This window comes from Sorex fumeus, unplaced genomic scaffold (genome assembly GCF_029834395.1).
Source record: "Sorex fumeus unplaced genomic scaffold, SorFum_2.1 ptg000033l, whole genome shotgun sequence".
NCBI lineage: Eukaryota > Metazoa > Chordata > Mammalia > Eulipotyphla > Soricidae > Sorex > Sorex fumeus.
In genome coordinates this window covers 33,831,847-33,846,983 of record NW_026606090.1, presented here as the reverse complement: position 1 = coordinate 33,846,983, position 15,137 = coordinate 33,831,847, and the positions used below count along the sequence as shown (strand labels likewise).

Below are 15,137 nucleotides of genomic sequence, written 5' to 3'. Positions count from 1 at the left end.
TCCCACAGAGGAGAGAGGTAGAGGGTGCCCTCCGTCCTCCGAAGGCTGTGCCCCTGGTCGGGCAGGATAGTCCCACCCTGTCCAACACAACACTCCTCACTCCCCTGGTTTCTCTCATTTCTCTTTGCTTCAGACCTCATGTTCTCCAAGATACTCCCTTCGTGTATAGCTTTAACCTCCCAGTTAGGATCTCTCTCTCTCTCTCTCTCTCTCATTTTGGGCATTAGGGTTTTCAATATGGATGGCGAAATGTTATCATCTATATTCCTTTGCCTACTCTCAACACTCAGTTCCTGTCCAGAGTGATCATTTCAAGCTAGTATTGTCGTAATGGTCCCTCCTCTACCTTAACTACCCTCCGCCCTCCACACCCTTGTGGTTATCCCCAACCATTGACCAGTCCTCCTGGCCTGTTTTCTCTGGCCTTGGATACGAGTTTCATACTGTCTTTTATGTAGATCTCCCACAAATATATTCAGTCATTCTATATCTGTCCCTCTCCTTCTGACTCATTTCACTCAACATGAGGCTCTCCAAGTTATAGTCCTTTATAGACAAATCTCATGACTTCCTTTTTCCTAACGTCGTACTCCATTGTGTAGATGTGCCATAGTTTCTTCATCCACTCATCTCTTCTTGAGCGCTTGGGTTGTTTCCAGATTCTGGCTATGGTGAATGGTGCTGCAATGAACATAGGAGGGCAGATGGTGTTTCTGCTGTGTTTTGGGGGCCCCAGGGTATATTCCCAGAAGTGGTATTGCTGGATCAAATGGGAGCTCAATTTCTAGTTTTTTGAAGAAAATCCACATCGTTTTTCAAAAAGGCTAGATCAGTTGGCATTCCCACCAACAATGAAAGAGAGCCCCTTCCTCCCTGCATCCGCGCCAGCATCGGTTGCTTTTGTTATTTTGGATATGTGCCAGTCTCTGTGGCGTGCGATGATATCTCATTGTTGTTTTGATCTGCTTCTCCCTGATGATTAGTGATGAAGAGCACTTTTTTTCCCTTAGCTCTTTTTTTAAATTTTTTTTTATTTTTAAATAAATCACCGTGAGGTGCAGTTACAGACTTACAAACTTTCATGCTTGCGTTTCAGTCATACAACGTTCGGGTACCCATCCCTCCACCAGTGCCCATTCTCCACCACCAATGATCCCAGTATCTCTCCTACCACCCACACCCCATCCCCCCACTCCACCCTGCCTCTGTGGCAGACCATTCCCTTTTGCTCACTCTCTCCTTTTGGGTGTTGTGGTTTGCAATAGAGGTATTGAGTGGCCATCATGTTCACTCTATAGTCTACTTTCAGCCCGCGTCTCCCATCCCGAACGGGCCCTCCAAGCACCCGTTACTTGGTGTTCCCTTCTCTATCTGAGCTGCCTTTTTCTCCAGCATGTGAGGCCAGCTTCCAGGCCATGGAGCAATCCTCCTGGTACTCATCTCTACTATTCTTGGGTGTAAGTCTCCCATTCTGTTGCTTTATATTCCACAAATGAGTGCAATCTTTCTATGTCTGTCCCTCTCTTTCTGACTCATTTCACTTAACATGATACTTTCCATGTTGATCCACTTATACATGAATTTCATTACCTTATCTTTTCTAACAGCTGCATCGTATTCCATTGTGCAGGTACCAAAGTTTCTTTAATCAGTCATCTGTTCTTGGGCACTCAGTTGTTTTACAGATTCTGGCTATTGTAAACAGTGTTGCAATGAATATACAAGTTGAAGAGCACATTTTTTTTTCTTTTTGGGTCACACCTGGTGATGCACCAGGATTACTCCTGGCTCTACACTCAGGAATTACTCCTGGCGGTGCTTGGAGGACCATATAGGATGTTGGGGATTGAACCCAGATCGTCCACGTGCAAGGCAAACACCCTGCCGACTGTGCTATCGCTCTAGCCCCTTGAAGAGCACTTTTTCATGTGCTTTTTGACAATTCAAATTTCTTCTTTGAGAAAATTTCTGTTCGCTTTTTCTCTCCATTTTTTGATGGGGTTGGACACTGTTTTTCTTGTAAAGTTCTACAAGTGCCTTGTATAAATCTTCTATTAGCCCCTTATCAGATGGGTATTGTGTGAATAGTTTTTCCCATTCCGTGGGCTGTCTTTGTGTCTTGGTCACTGTTTTCTTTTGGGGTTCAGAAGCTTTTTAGTGCAACATAGTCCCGTTGGTTTTCGTTTGTTCCTACTTGCTTGGTCAGTGGTGTTACGTCTTTGAAGATGCCTTTAGCGTCAATGTCACAGAGGGGTCTGCCTGCATTTTGCTCCATGTACTTTATGGATTCAGGTCTGATGTTGAGGTTTTCAATCCATTTTGATCTGGTTTTTGTGCATGGCCTTAGACAGACACCAGAGTTCATTGTTTTGCACGGAGCTGTCCAGTTTTCCCAGCACCACTTGTTAAAGAGGCTTTTCTTGTTCCACTTCACATTTCTCGCTCCCTTATCAAGGATTGGGTGGTCATATATTTGAGGGTCTGTGCCAGTGGTTCATAGGATCTCTCTCGTCACATGAAGAGGCTCCAGCAAAGCCGGAAGTGTTTTCTGCTCTGAACTCACTTCCAGTCTGGCGTCATGCAAGTGGATGAGTGGAGTCAGCGCTTCCCAATCCCCCCCCCCCCCCCGCCCACATCCTTCAGAATGCAGCGTCCATTCTGCGCTGGGCACTCCCGAACAGCCCAGGGGCTACAACGTCCCATGGCAGCCGGCCTCCGTGGCAGGGCACCTCTCGCCCACTCTGGGGGACCGGCACCTGCTGGCCCCAACAACGAGTCTCTCTCCAGTCTGATCCTCCGGCCTCTGAACTTCCCCACGCCCATCCGTGGCTCCAGAGGCACCAGCTCGGCTCGGGACCTCGGTAGAGCCTTTGGGAGAGCGAGTGGGTCTGCCTGTCCTGTCCTTGCCGGTGTCCTGAGAGGGGGCCTGGGGTGCAGCTGGGGCCTGGTTCCAGCCCTGGCACTACTTGGCCCAGAGTGTCCCCCCACACACACAAAGTATCAGCCCAGTGGGGAAAACTAGCAAGCTTTGGGTGTTTTTTTCCGGAGGGCTGGACTTGCTCCATTGACCCAAGGCAGGGCTGCTCACCCGCCCTCCTCTGCCGCAGTGATGCAGTTCGGCAAAGGCAAGTCCTGCTGCTACCGGTTCCTGACCAAGGGCCAGCAGTGGATCTGGCTGCAGACGCGCTACTACATCACCTACCACCAGTGGAACTCCAAGCCCGAGTTCATCGTCTGCACGCACTCGGTCGTCAGGTATGTGGCTGGCGGGGGGGGGGGGGGGGGGGCGGGGGGACAGGGGGCAGGGATGCAGGGTCAGCCCACAGGACAGCCACCAGCTCCTGGTTGGCCGAGACGACCCTGATGAGAGCCCTGAGACACACCAGAGACCTCAGGGCCCTCGGGGGCCTGGACGCCCCAGGAGGGAGCAGTGGCGAGTGCTGACTTTGCTGGCCCATCCGTCAGGTGGGAGAAGAGTCAGTTGCCTCTGAGTGACTCAGACACATACTCGCCTTTATGTGCAAGGCTGGGTTGACATGGGGGGACCCAGGCTGCCTCAGGAATGAGGTCTGGGACCCTGGGGGCCGCCCTGCATGCAGCAGCCACGCCTGTGTGCCAGATACAGGCTGCAGAGAGACAGGCTGCAGAGAGACAGGCTAGAGAGACAGGCTGCAGAGACAGGATGCAGAGACAGGATGCATGGAAAGGCTGCAGAAAGACAGACTGCAGAGAGATGGCCCATACAGGCCACTCAAGGGAAGGAGACTGGCCCTTCGTTTTGTTTTTTTTTTTTTGTTGTCTTACTTGTTTTTGCTTGGGGGGCCACACCCTGCAGTGCTCAGAGCTCGCTCCTGGCTCTGTGCTCAGGGACCTCAGTGGGGTCAGCCACACACCGGGCAGCCGCCCCACACTGCTCTGTCCTCGGTGGCTCCTGGGCTTGTCTTTCCTTCCTTCCCTGCTCACAGAAATGTTAAGGACATGAATCCAACTGGGCGATTATTGTGAGGACCGACCGCACACATGCCTCTCCGGAGTTTCTCGTGCCTCTGTGCTCTGGTGGTGCTCAGGGAACTGAAGGGGCTCCCCGAGTCTAATCCAGTCTCCACACACGTGCTCGGCCCACTGAGCTCTCTGGCCCCACGGGTCAGGCTTGAGCTGGCCTGGAGCAGAACATCTGAGACGAACCAAAACAGGAAGCAGTGTGCATTTTATGTGTGTATATGATTCCTAGCGGATTGAAGCATACACCCTCGTAGATGCCACACATCCAAATTCATTGTGTACACGCGTGATGTCCAGCAGGGAACTAGACACATGGAGGCTCTACACACACACGCCCTTGGTTTCACCAGTGCAGAGGCCAGTAGTAATGAAGAGGGGTATGCTTTCCAGTACTGATACACAGTGGTGCATCATGTGAATAGACATTTCAGGTAGATCGCTGCCAGCTTATACGCGCATGAGTTATAAGCGTTCTCTATTTCATAGATGTGCATAACATTGGTGACAGGTAGCTGAGTACACAGCTCTGTCCGCCGCCCACTGCCCAGCCAGCCAGCCAGCCAAGATAGTAGCTAATAATATGGCTAGGTGGTGCTGAGGCTAGGTACTCCAGCACACGTGTGTGCACCCACGTGTGTGGGGCCGGCAAGTGGACCTCTGGCCTGAGCTCGGGGGAGAGGAGAGATGAGTGAACTCACGGCCTGGCTGGTGGCCCTGAGCGTCCCCTCACACCGCGTCCATCTGCACTCCTGCCTGCCGGGCCTCCCGCAGATGGCAGCCCACCCCGCCCCCTGCTGCCCGGCCGAGGCGGTGTCCAGGGAAGACCGGAAAACAGCGTCTCATTCATTCTTCAGACTCTGCCTTGACCTGAGGGTTTCTCCTTCCTCCAGCAACCAGATCCTAGAGAGAAGTTCTCCGAGCAGAGAGCGGGCTTGGGGGTGGATGAACACGCAGAGGAGCGGGAATTCCAGGTGCCAGGGCGCTCGGGTGCTCCTCGCCCATGTCCCCTGAAGGCAAGGCCTGGGCTCCCCAGCTGTCCCAGACAAGAGGGGCCCGTCGCCCGGCAGTGAGTGGGCCTAGCTGCCTGCACGTTCATCCGTCAGAGGGAACGTCTTCTAAGTACTCACAGTGCCAAGTGGCTTGTCTCTGCAGCAAACTCCAGACTGAATTAACCTTCTTAAGCTTCTCCTCCAAATGAGAGTAGATTTGTGTTGGTGGGAGGGGGGCCTGGAGAAGGAAAAGTGAAGGAAATCTTCCCTGGAATGCCACATTAGCAATGGCTCCGCTGGACCCTGGCTCCCCCAAGGCCCCCTCCCAGCTAGTCCCGGCTGGCGGCCACGGCGGTGGCGTTCCTGGAGTGGGCGTCCCTCGCAGATGCCTCCTGGTGCTGTCCCTGAATGTGCCTCGTCTGTCCCGCCAGCTACGCCGATGTCCTCGTGGAGCGGCGGCAGGAGCTGGCTCTGGAAGACCCCACGCCAGAGGCCGTCCACCCCCCAGCCCTGAAGGTAGGCTGGCTGCAGGGGGAGGAGACAGCCTTGGGAGATTAGAATAGAAGCAGTAGTGATGATAAGGAATGTTTTTAAACATGTTGAACTTGGGTGAAAAGTTCTATTTTGTTGTTGTTGTTGTTGCTCTTTGGGTCATACTCAGCGATGCTCAGAGGCTATCCTCCTGTCAGGAGTTACTCCTGGCAGTGCTCGGGGGCCACGTGGAAGGCGGGGGATGGAACCTGGGTCTGCCGCATGCCAGGCAAATGCCCCACATGGCGCTGTCCCTCCGTGTAGTTCTGCCCCCACCCCACTGCCACCCCCAAGCTGCCTCCACGCTGCTCTGAGCTGTGCTTGCTTCTCCCTTGGTGCACTCCTGTCCCCACAGAACTGGGACGGGCCCAGGCTGACCCCTGAAGGCTCTGTGGCACTGCTCTCTCCCCGAGCTCGGTCCTTCCTGTCCACGGACTGTCCCTTAGCCTGTCCTCCTGTCCTCCTGCCGCTGGGGACAAGAGATGCCCTAAGCCCCGGCCTGCATCCTTGGTGAGCTGCTCTGCTGTCAGAAGTGTCTTAGGAGAAGAATTCCTCTCCCAAAGCCCTGCCTGACCTCACCCCAACTGGAGCTACCGCAGGACCCCTGGCCCGCCGTGTGGACCTGCCAGCTGGGAACCTAAGAACAGAGCCCCGAGTCCTGGAGGTCATGCTCCCAGCACACACGTCAGCAGTAGGAGGGAAGCAGGAAGGGCGGGAGCCATGGGCCCAAGGCTGCCACCGGCTCCTGTCTTCCACCCGCAGAGGGAGCACTGGGAGAGGAGCCTTGTCCTCCCCTTGATTCCAGGACGTCAACGGTGGGAGGGAGAGTGTTTCTTTTCTTTTCTTTTTCTTTCTTTTTTTTTTTTTTTTTTTTTTTGCTTTTTTTGGGTCACACCCGGCAATGCACAGGGGTTACTCCTGGCTCTGCACTCAGGAATTACTCCTGGTGGTGCTCGGGGGACCACATGGGATGCTGGGAATCGAACCCGGGTCGGCCGCGTGCAAGGCAAATGCCCTACCCGCTGTGCTATCTCTCCAGCCCCTGGAGAGTGTTTCTTAGCATCCATGAGGTTCAGTTCCTCGGGCCAGTGACCCACACCCAACGTCTTGGCAGAAGCTGAAGTCGCGGGAATGGCCCCACAGCAGGGCGTCTGTCCACTGTAGACCAGGCAGCGGGGAGGAAGACAGGGAAGAGCGTGCCCGTGTCTACGCACCTATGGGGCTGTTGGCCAGCGTGGAGGCCGTCACTGCAGGCTTCACCCTCCCTGCTCCACCAGCCGAGGATTCCGGCATCAGGTCGAGAATGGAACTGGCCAGGCCTGGTGACCCCGTGTCACAGCGCAGGCCCTGTCAGAAAATCACTGTGGTCTCCAGGCCTCTGGGGTCTAGAGCCAGAGACTTCTCGGGGACACATCCAGGGAGACTCGTGTTTTGAGCACTGGGTGGAGTCCAGGAATGCCCGAAACTCCTGCTACCACCGGACTCACTCTCTTTTTGCCTAAATTTCCAAGGGGGCACTGAGTGATTGTTTTTCTGGTCAGTAGACCAAATCAGATTAGGGACCTCTAGCTGTAGACACAACGGTAACCTCAGACTGACAGCTGGGCAATGCTCTCCAAAGAGCAGCTGTGAATTGCGGACAAATCGGGGTTTTCGATTCAAGTCTGTTCCATAGGCTGTTTTTTATGAAATGCAAATTCCCTCACCTGGACACAGTGTCAGGCACGGCCGAGGGCTTGCAGGTTCCCCACTGTCCAGTCTTCCTGTGCTTATTTCACTGCTACCTCCAAGCACGCGGTTCGTGAAGAGAACTCCACTCTCCCGTGGGAAGCGGGGGTGCTGGGACCAAGCCCAGGCCTCCAGATTGGCATCTGCCTGAAACCCAGGCGCAGCCTGCCCTTTCTCCTGTGGGGGCCACATGCCAGAGACTCCAGCCAACACAGCTGCATGCTGTCCACTGCCACAGAGCCATGACTCAGAGACAGAATAGCCACACCCAGGGGATGGACATCTAACAACAGAGCACCTAGCCGGCAGAGGCCACACACCCACCTCCTCCTCCAGACTAGACCGGAATCCACAGAGCCGGATTCAGAATGATCGCAGGGCCAGAGAGGCAGAGTGGTGGGAGGGCACTGGCCTTAGTGCAGGCATCTACGTTCCATCCCCACAGTCCACACAGGCCCCCCAGCACGCCGGGAGTGATCCCTGAATACAGAACCAGGAGTAAGCCCCGAGCACTGTTGGGTGTGGCCCCAAAACCTAGACCATCATTTTTTAAAATGTAAAATGATCCCAGATAGGCCTGGAGATGTGACTAGGCAGGGCCCAGGATCTGGCACAAACACACCAAAAAATGAGGCTGACCCTCTACTCCACCAGCAGGGAGCTCATAGCTGTCATATGTCACTGACCTTAAAGCCGGCATCCTCTGGACATGAGACAGTGTCCCTTTCCTCATTTTCCACCAGGAAGGACCAATAGTGTGGGAAGTAACGGAAGGGTCCAAATGCATTTGTTCAGTCAGAGCATCAACAAATCAATAATACCAGCAATATATCTACAGCTGCCTCTTCCTCTTCTGGGAAACCCAAGAGGTGCCAATTTCAAGGAAGAAAATAAAATGCAAAGTCAGTTTTAAAAAAAAATAAAAAACCTTAAAAAATCACAATGCAAAGTGAGAAAACATAAATACTGCTTCTAGAATATCAGCATCTCTGATACCTAGATTACACACACACACACACACACACACACACACACACACACACACACACACACCGTATTCCACGGTAATGTGTTGGGAGACTACTCTGAAACTACTACAGGATTTTTTCAACAAGTCTTCGCACTTTTCTGTGGCAGGATTCACTGTTGTCATCTCAATGTTGAAGTGTGTGTGTGTGTGTGTGTGTGTGTGTGTGTGTGTGTGTTTCAGGACAAAGGCTCAAGTCTGGAGCCTGAGCAGCACTTCAACGCCCTTGACGTGGGCGCGTCCGGCCTGAGCACCAGTCACTCGCCATCAGCCTCCTCCAGAAGCTCCCACAAGTCCTCGCACACAGGCGTGTCGGAGCCCCCCTGTGAGTCCAGCCCCGCACGGGTGCAGGAGGGATCCTCCGGGCCCACGGGCGGGAGTGGGGCCGGGGGACGGGACGTGCGCAGGGCATTGGTTTGTATCTGCTCCCGCCCTGCTCCAGATGTGGTCCGGAGCAGATGCCAAGGAGGCTTGTAGCTGGCCAGCTCTGCTCACGGGCGAGGCATGGGGGCCAGCTGCGCAGGCAGTTGGAGCAGTGGCGGGAATCGAGTTGGGGTCTTTGCCATGTCACCCCCTCCCGGGCCTGGCTGACCGTGCGTTGGTGCTGGCCTCTCTTCCTGAGATGCCCCAGCCCTCCTCCCTCGCCACCCTATTGTAGTGCTCCCCCTCTGAGAAGCACGCCCTGAGTCCTGAGTCAGGAAGATGGTCTCTTGCTTTTTCACAGCCACTCCGAGCAAGCTGATGGCCGAGGCCAGCACCACGACTTTGCCAAGACCAGACCTCCCCGTGCCGGGGCTCTGCCAGGCAGCCACGATGCCGGTATGTGCGATGCTGAGCCCCCCTCTGGCACGCTGCGGGGGGAGGGAGGGCAGGCCAGCATCTTCCCGAGGACCGATTCACTGAGAAACGAGGGGCTGGGGAGGCGAGGTACGGGGTGGGGGCCGGGCAGGTGGGATGGTGTCTGTAGGTGGCAGTGCTGGCGAGGATCGGCGCCCTCTGAACCCCAATCCACACAGTCTGGAAGACAGAGCCCAAGTCCTGGGAGCGAGAGGCTCTGCGCCATGGGGGCCGGGCAGTGTCACAGGGACCCTTCCATCGGACCCTGGGGATGACTCAAAAGTCCCTCTGCAGCGACTGGGGGGCTCTCTGGAAGAGGCCCAGCATGCCAGGAGCTCAGGTGTGGGGCCCCGGAGAACAGGATTGGCCAGTGGGTCAGGGTCCGGGGGCTGTCGCCACATAGCACACCCAGCCACACGTATGCTCGCAGATTCTGAAGAACCTCGACAGGGGCCGGAGTGGCCCCTCTGCCTGGAGACAGGCGCCTCACTGCTTGGGCCTGGAATTTGCTTCCTGTTGTCCAGTCTCCTGACGAGGCCGGACCCCACGGGGAGAGTCTGCCCTGACATACCCTGGTGACAGTGGCCAGTGCTTGGTGACAGTGGCCAGTGCCTGGTAACAGCGGCCAGCGCCTGGTGACATTGGTCAGTGCCTGGTGACAGTGGTCAGCACCTGGTGACAGTGGTCAGTGCCTGGTGACAATGGTTCATGCCTGGTAACAGTGGCCAGCGCCTGGTGACAGTGGTCAGCGCCTGGTGACAATGGTCAGTGCCTGGTGACAGTGCCAGTGCCTGGTGATAACAGTCAGTTCCTGGTGACAGTGGTCAGCACCCGGTGACAGTGGTCAGCACCTGGTGACAGTGGCCAGCGCCTGGTGACATTGGTCAGTGCCTGGTAACAGTGGCCAGCGCCTGGTGACGGTGACCAGTGCCTGCTGAGCTCCTGCACATGACATCCCTGCGATGTCCACCGCCCGCAGTCCTGGAGCAGAGGCTGGGGCACCTGCAGATCGTGCTGTTCTCAGCCAGCGGACACCCAGCCTCCCAGAGTCCCCCTGGCCTAGGGGACAGTGTACAGGCGCCCAGCTGCCAGGCTGATGACTCCACGCATGCAGAGGTGGGCGCCTCGCGGGCCGACCCCAGGAGCCCGCTCAGGTGTGTGCTGACCAGCTGTCGGCCATCTGTGACTGCCAGGGCAGCCCGGCTGCCTGCTCCCAGGGTCCCCTCGGAAGTCGGCGCTAGCTGCTTGGCAGGGAGTTCTCCGTAAGGCCGAGCCGGGCTGTGTGGGTGACTAAGCCGCCTCTCCCCAGGGCTCCCTGCACCCTGCGGCCTGCGACCGCACACAGCAGCTCCTGCCTCGGGCCGCCCTGCAGAGCCCACCCACGCCCGTGGCCCAGGTGAGCAGGGGAGGGCACCCAGGGTCAGGGGGTCCTCCTGTGTCTGGGGGGGCCGGCTATGCCATGTATCGAGTCAGAGTCCCCAGATGGGAGCCTTTTCCCCACAAACGCGGAGTGTGGGGGGCCCTGAAGCACCCTCCGTACTTCCCTTCGTTTTTGTCTGCCACATTCCTCTCCTTCCATACGGCTTCAACTTGGCCTTCAACCACGGGAAAGGTCCAAACTGGGCCACGTATCTCAGAGACCTATGAGACAAGTGTTACAAATACCACATCTGAGTCCCCCAACGGCAGAGAGGACGGGAGCTTTGTTGGGCGATTTCTCCCTCAGTTACCCCGACACTCGGTGAGTCGGTGGGCCATGAGTGCGTGCGAGGCCCTGTTCCGAGAACTCCGAGCTTACAGAGCGAGGGGCACAGAAACCCAGCCTGCATGGAAATTGCCGCATCTGCCTGACCTCCAAGACCAGGCGACCCCCGAGATGAGCCTGGTGGACGCAGGGAGGAAGGACAGAAGCGGTCCGCTGGGGACGGCTGCGCTTGGGGCTGGGGAAGGCAACGGAAATAGAGACCGTCCAGTCCAACGCTCCCCGAAGCCAGAGCCTGAGCCAGTCATGAGGCATCTTTGGCTCTGCTCTCTCTGCCCTCCAGGGGCCCTGCTCCATGCTGGCCTTGCGGACAGCTGCAGGCTGCAGATCTCTCCCCACAGACAGAAGCTCAGGAATATCAGTGGCTGATGTTTCTAGACCCAGAAACGCTCTCACTGGCACCTGTTTGGGGCCCGATGGCGGGGAAAGGGTGGAGGGCTGCCCTGCACACGCACTGCAGTGTCTTGACCTTCTCCGTTCAAGCAATACTGTCCTCCCTGACTTGACCAGTGCATGTGGTAAGAAACTAGGAACTTCTTCGACCCAAGGCACGTGACAGACTTTAAATTCCCGGGTCTTGCACTGAGAATGTCTGTGACATTACAGAGTGGACGCACCCCCCAATTACAGCCTGTGCACAAGTTCCCACAGAGAGCCTGGCGTCAGGATCCAATGTGGGATGGTGGTGGGACCCCCATCTAACAGGAGCTATTCCAGCAAGCCGCCAGCTCTAAGATAAGGAGGCAAAGGCGGGTGTCACAGATGCAGCCTTAGCGACATCGGGATCCGTTCTGTGGCACCTGGCCCGAGCCCCCACTGGGCCCTGGTGGTCACCACTCTGCAGCGGGCCCTGCCTGGGGGTGCTATGGGGCAGAGAGGGGACCGAGCATGGGGACGGTCGCTACCCGCACGCAGCCAAAGCCCCAGTCTGGGGGCAGAAATAACGCCCCCGCTTTTGTTTTCTGACTCTGCCTTGAAGTTTTCAGCTCAGTTCAGCATGTTCCAGACCATCAAAGACCAGCTGGAGCAGCGGACGCGGGTGCTGCAGGCCAATATCCGGTGGCAGCAGGAGGAGCTGCACAAGATCCAGGAGCAGCTGTGCCTGGTCCAGGATTCCAGTGTGCAGGTGACATGTCCCTGACAGGACCCCAGTGTGTCCCTGACCGGCCCTAATGTGCAGGTGACGTGTCCCTGACAGGGCCCCAGTGTGCAGGTGATGCAACCCCTGACAGGGCCCCAGTGTGTCCCTGACAGGACCCCAGTGTGCAGTGACACATCATGACAGGACCTCAGTGTGTTCCTGACAGGGCCCAATGTGCAGGTGACGTGTCCCTGACAGGACCCTAGTGTGCAGTGACACATCCCTGACAGGACCCCAGTGTGTCCCTGACCAGACCCTAATGTGCAGGTGACGTGTCCCTGACAGGACCCCAGTGTGCAGTGACACATCATGACAGGTCCTCAGTGTGTCCCTGACAGGACCCTAGTGTGCAGGTAACGCACCCCTGACAGGGCCCCAGTGTGTCCCTGACAAGACCCCAATGTGCAGTGACACATCATGACAGGACCTCAGTGTGTCCCTGACGGGGCCCCAGGTGCAGGTGACACATCCTTGACAAGACTCCAGTGTGCAGGTGACATGTTCCTGACAGGGCCCCAGCGTGCAGGTGATGCACCCCTGACAGAACCCTAGTATGCAGGTGACACACCCCTCACAGGGCCCAGTGTGCAGGTGACACACTCCTGAAAGGGCCCCAGTGTGTCCCTGACAGGACCCTAGTGTGCAGTGATACATTATGACAGGACCTCAGTGTGTCCTTGACAGGGCCCCAGGTGCAGGTGACACATCTTTGATAAGACCCCAGTGTGCAGGTGACATGTTCCTGACAGGACCCCAGTGTGCAGGTGATGGCCCCTGACAGAACCCTAGTATGCAGGTGACACACCCCTCACAGGGTCCAGTGTGCAGGTGACACACCCCTGTTAGGGATCAGTGTGCGAGTGACACATCCCTGACAGGGCCCAGTGTGCAGGTGATGCACCAATGACAGGGCCCCAGGTGCAGGTGACACATCCTTGACAAGATTCCAGTGTGCAGGTGACATGTTCCTGACAGGGCCCCAGTGTGCAGGTGATGCGCCCCTGACAGAACCCTAGTATGCAGGTGACACACCCCTCACAGGGCCCAATGTGCAGGTGACACACTCCTAACAGGGCCCCAGTGTGTCCCTGACAGGACCCTAGTGTTCAGTGATACATCAAGACAGGACCTCAGTGTGTCCCTGACAGGGCCCCAGGTGCAAGTGACACATCTTTGACAAGACCCCAGTGTGCAGGTGACATGTTCCTGACAGGGCCCCAGAGTGCAGGTGGCATGTCCATGACAGGATCCCAGTGTGCAGGTGATGGCCCCTGACAGAACCCTAGTATGCAAGTGACACACCCCTCACAGGGCCCAGTGTGCAGGTGACACACCCCTGTTAGGGCTCAGTGTGCGAGTGACACATCCCTGACAGGGCCCAGTGTGCAGGTCATGCGCCCCAGTACCCTGTCGCCATGTCCACTCAGGCAGGCCTTCCCCATAGCTCTGCTCACGAGACCTGTTGAAGCTTCTAACAAAGCCCAGCCCGAAGCTCTCCAGCACCCTCGCTGCCCCAGGAAGGCCACGTCCTCGCTGGCCTGTGGTTACCCCCGCTTCCTCTCCTCCTACCTCCCACTCCCCCTGCTGATGCTTCCCTAGTGGAGGCTGAGGTGAGCCCCACGGCTCATCCAGCTCAGGGCCCTCTGCTCTCCTCTGTCAGAGCATGGGTGGGGGAGGGGTGATGGCTGCGCACACGTGTGTTTGTGTGTGTGTGTGTGCATGTGAGGGGACAGCAGAAGGAGCCAGCCCCTGAGCCCTCGCCATCCCTCTTACCATGCTCTACACCGCAGCTGTTAACTGCAGCCCAAGGTGTCGTTCCCGGAGTCCTTTGAGACAGTCTTCCCACGGGGAAAGAGACTAGATGTCCCTATTGCGTCTCTGTAGTGGCACATGTTCCTGCAGGTTTCCTCTGTACCAGTCCAGGCTGTGTCCTGCCAGAGCAGGAAGGCACATTCCTCGCGGTGAAGCTGTCGCCTGGCTGGCCAGGCTGGCCCGGGAGCTGGCCGGGAGCAGAGGCCGCGCGGGGCCGACTGACTCCCTCTGGCCACGTGGGCTGAGTGGCAGGAGCGGGTGGGGGAGCTGGCGCCTGGGGGTGCCCCTGGAGGTGCCGGAAGTCCCGTCCCAATCCCCACTTGCAACCCTGCCTGCGGACACGCTCACCCCAGCACCACACACGCTCCCTGAGCACCACGGGCCACGGCCCCAACTGCCCCTGACCCCAGCTTCAAGAAAGAGAACAGAAGCCAGCCCGAAGTGCCCTGACGGGGATGCCCGGGGACGCCCCAGATCCTGCCCCCTCCCCTCCGCCCCCAGACAGCCGTCCAGGAGCCGCTGCCCTTCATCGCTTCTCCCCAGCTGCAGGACTTCCAGGGCCGTGCGCAATGCTTGCCTCAGCCCCGAGCACTTGAATGGGATTTTTAAATTGCTATGGACAAAGAGCCTGCAGGACCAGACTCGGTTAGTTCCTGCTTTTTCAGCATTAATGCTGATTTCTAGAATAACAGGCCACACACTTTCCACCTCCACCCCTGCCGAAACACTCTTGCTTCCCTCCTCGTGGCCAGTGCGTCTTGCTAACCCCTCCGGAGCACTGCGTCCTCCAAGAACTGCTTCATTCTCCACCCCTCCTTCCCTCTTTCCATTTCTGCACATTCGTCTTGCAGTGGGATTTTCCAAAGAACTCGGAAATGCAGCACAGAGAACCAGAGAAAATGTCCGAAAGCAATCCGCCTTCTTGTACTTGTGTAGGTCGAAAGATCAAAAATGAAATACACTCCAAAATGGTTACGAAAATAAGTCTTTTAGAGAAACCAAGAGGCAAAACCACATGCTTTACGTATAAAAGCCTTCTAGTAAACAGTGAGTCCCAGGAGCCCCCCAGAGCTCCTCCAGGTCAGACAGGACAGAGGTCGGTGCTTCGCAATTGCTCTGCGGGGCTCCCCTTAGCCGTCGCTCTCGCTCTGCACTTCTGGAATGTTCTGTCATAGAAACCCCTGTCCACGTCCTCAGGGAAAGGCACCTGAGCGTAGGTTGTTTGTTCACTGGGGCTGTTTTCCCCCGATAACGTTTCTCATTTGCGTTGGGGCTGACTTCTATCCTTGCGCTTCCTCTGAAGTTGCC

The 15,137-nt window shown here is 56.8% G+C and overlaps 1 protein-coding gene across 1 annotated transcript in view; it reads left to right on the top strand.

Annotated features, from left to right (window-relative positions):
* NPAS2 (neuronal PAS domain protein 2) overlaps nucleotides 1–15,137 on the top strand; it is a 171,393-nt gene that overhangs the window by 146,406 nt on the left and 9,850 nt on the right. The window contains exons 11-16 of the mRNA XM_056116692.1: nucleotides 3,108–3,255; nucleotides 5,423–5,507; nucleotides 8,461–8,602; nucleotides 9,002–9,096; nucleotides 10,424–10,510; nucleotides 11,856–12,002. Of these exons, the coding sequence (XP_055972667.1) occupies nucleotides 3,108–3,255; nucleotides 5,423–5,507; nucleotides 8,461–8,602; nucleotides 9,002–9,096; nucleotides 10,424–10,510; nucleotides 11,856–12,002 (704 nt within the window). The remainder of the gene's footprint in view (nucleotides 1–3,107; nucleotides 3,256–5,422; nucleotides 5,508–8,460; nucleotides 8,603–9,001; nucleotides 9,097–10,423; nucleotides 10,511–11,855; nucleotides 12,003–15,137) is intronic.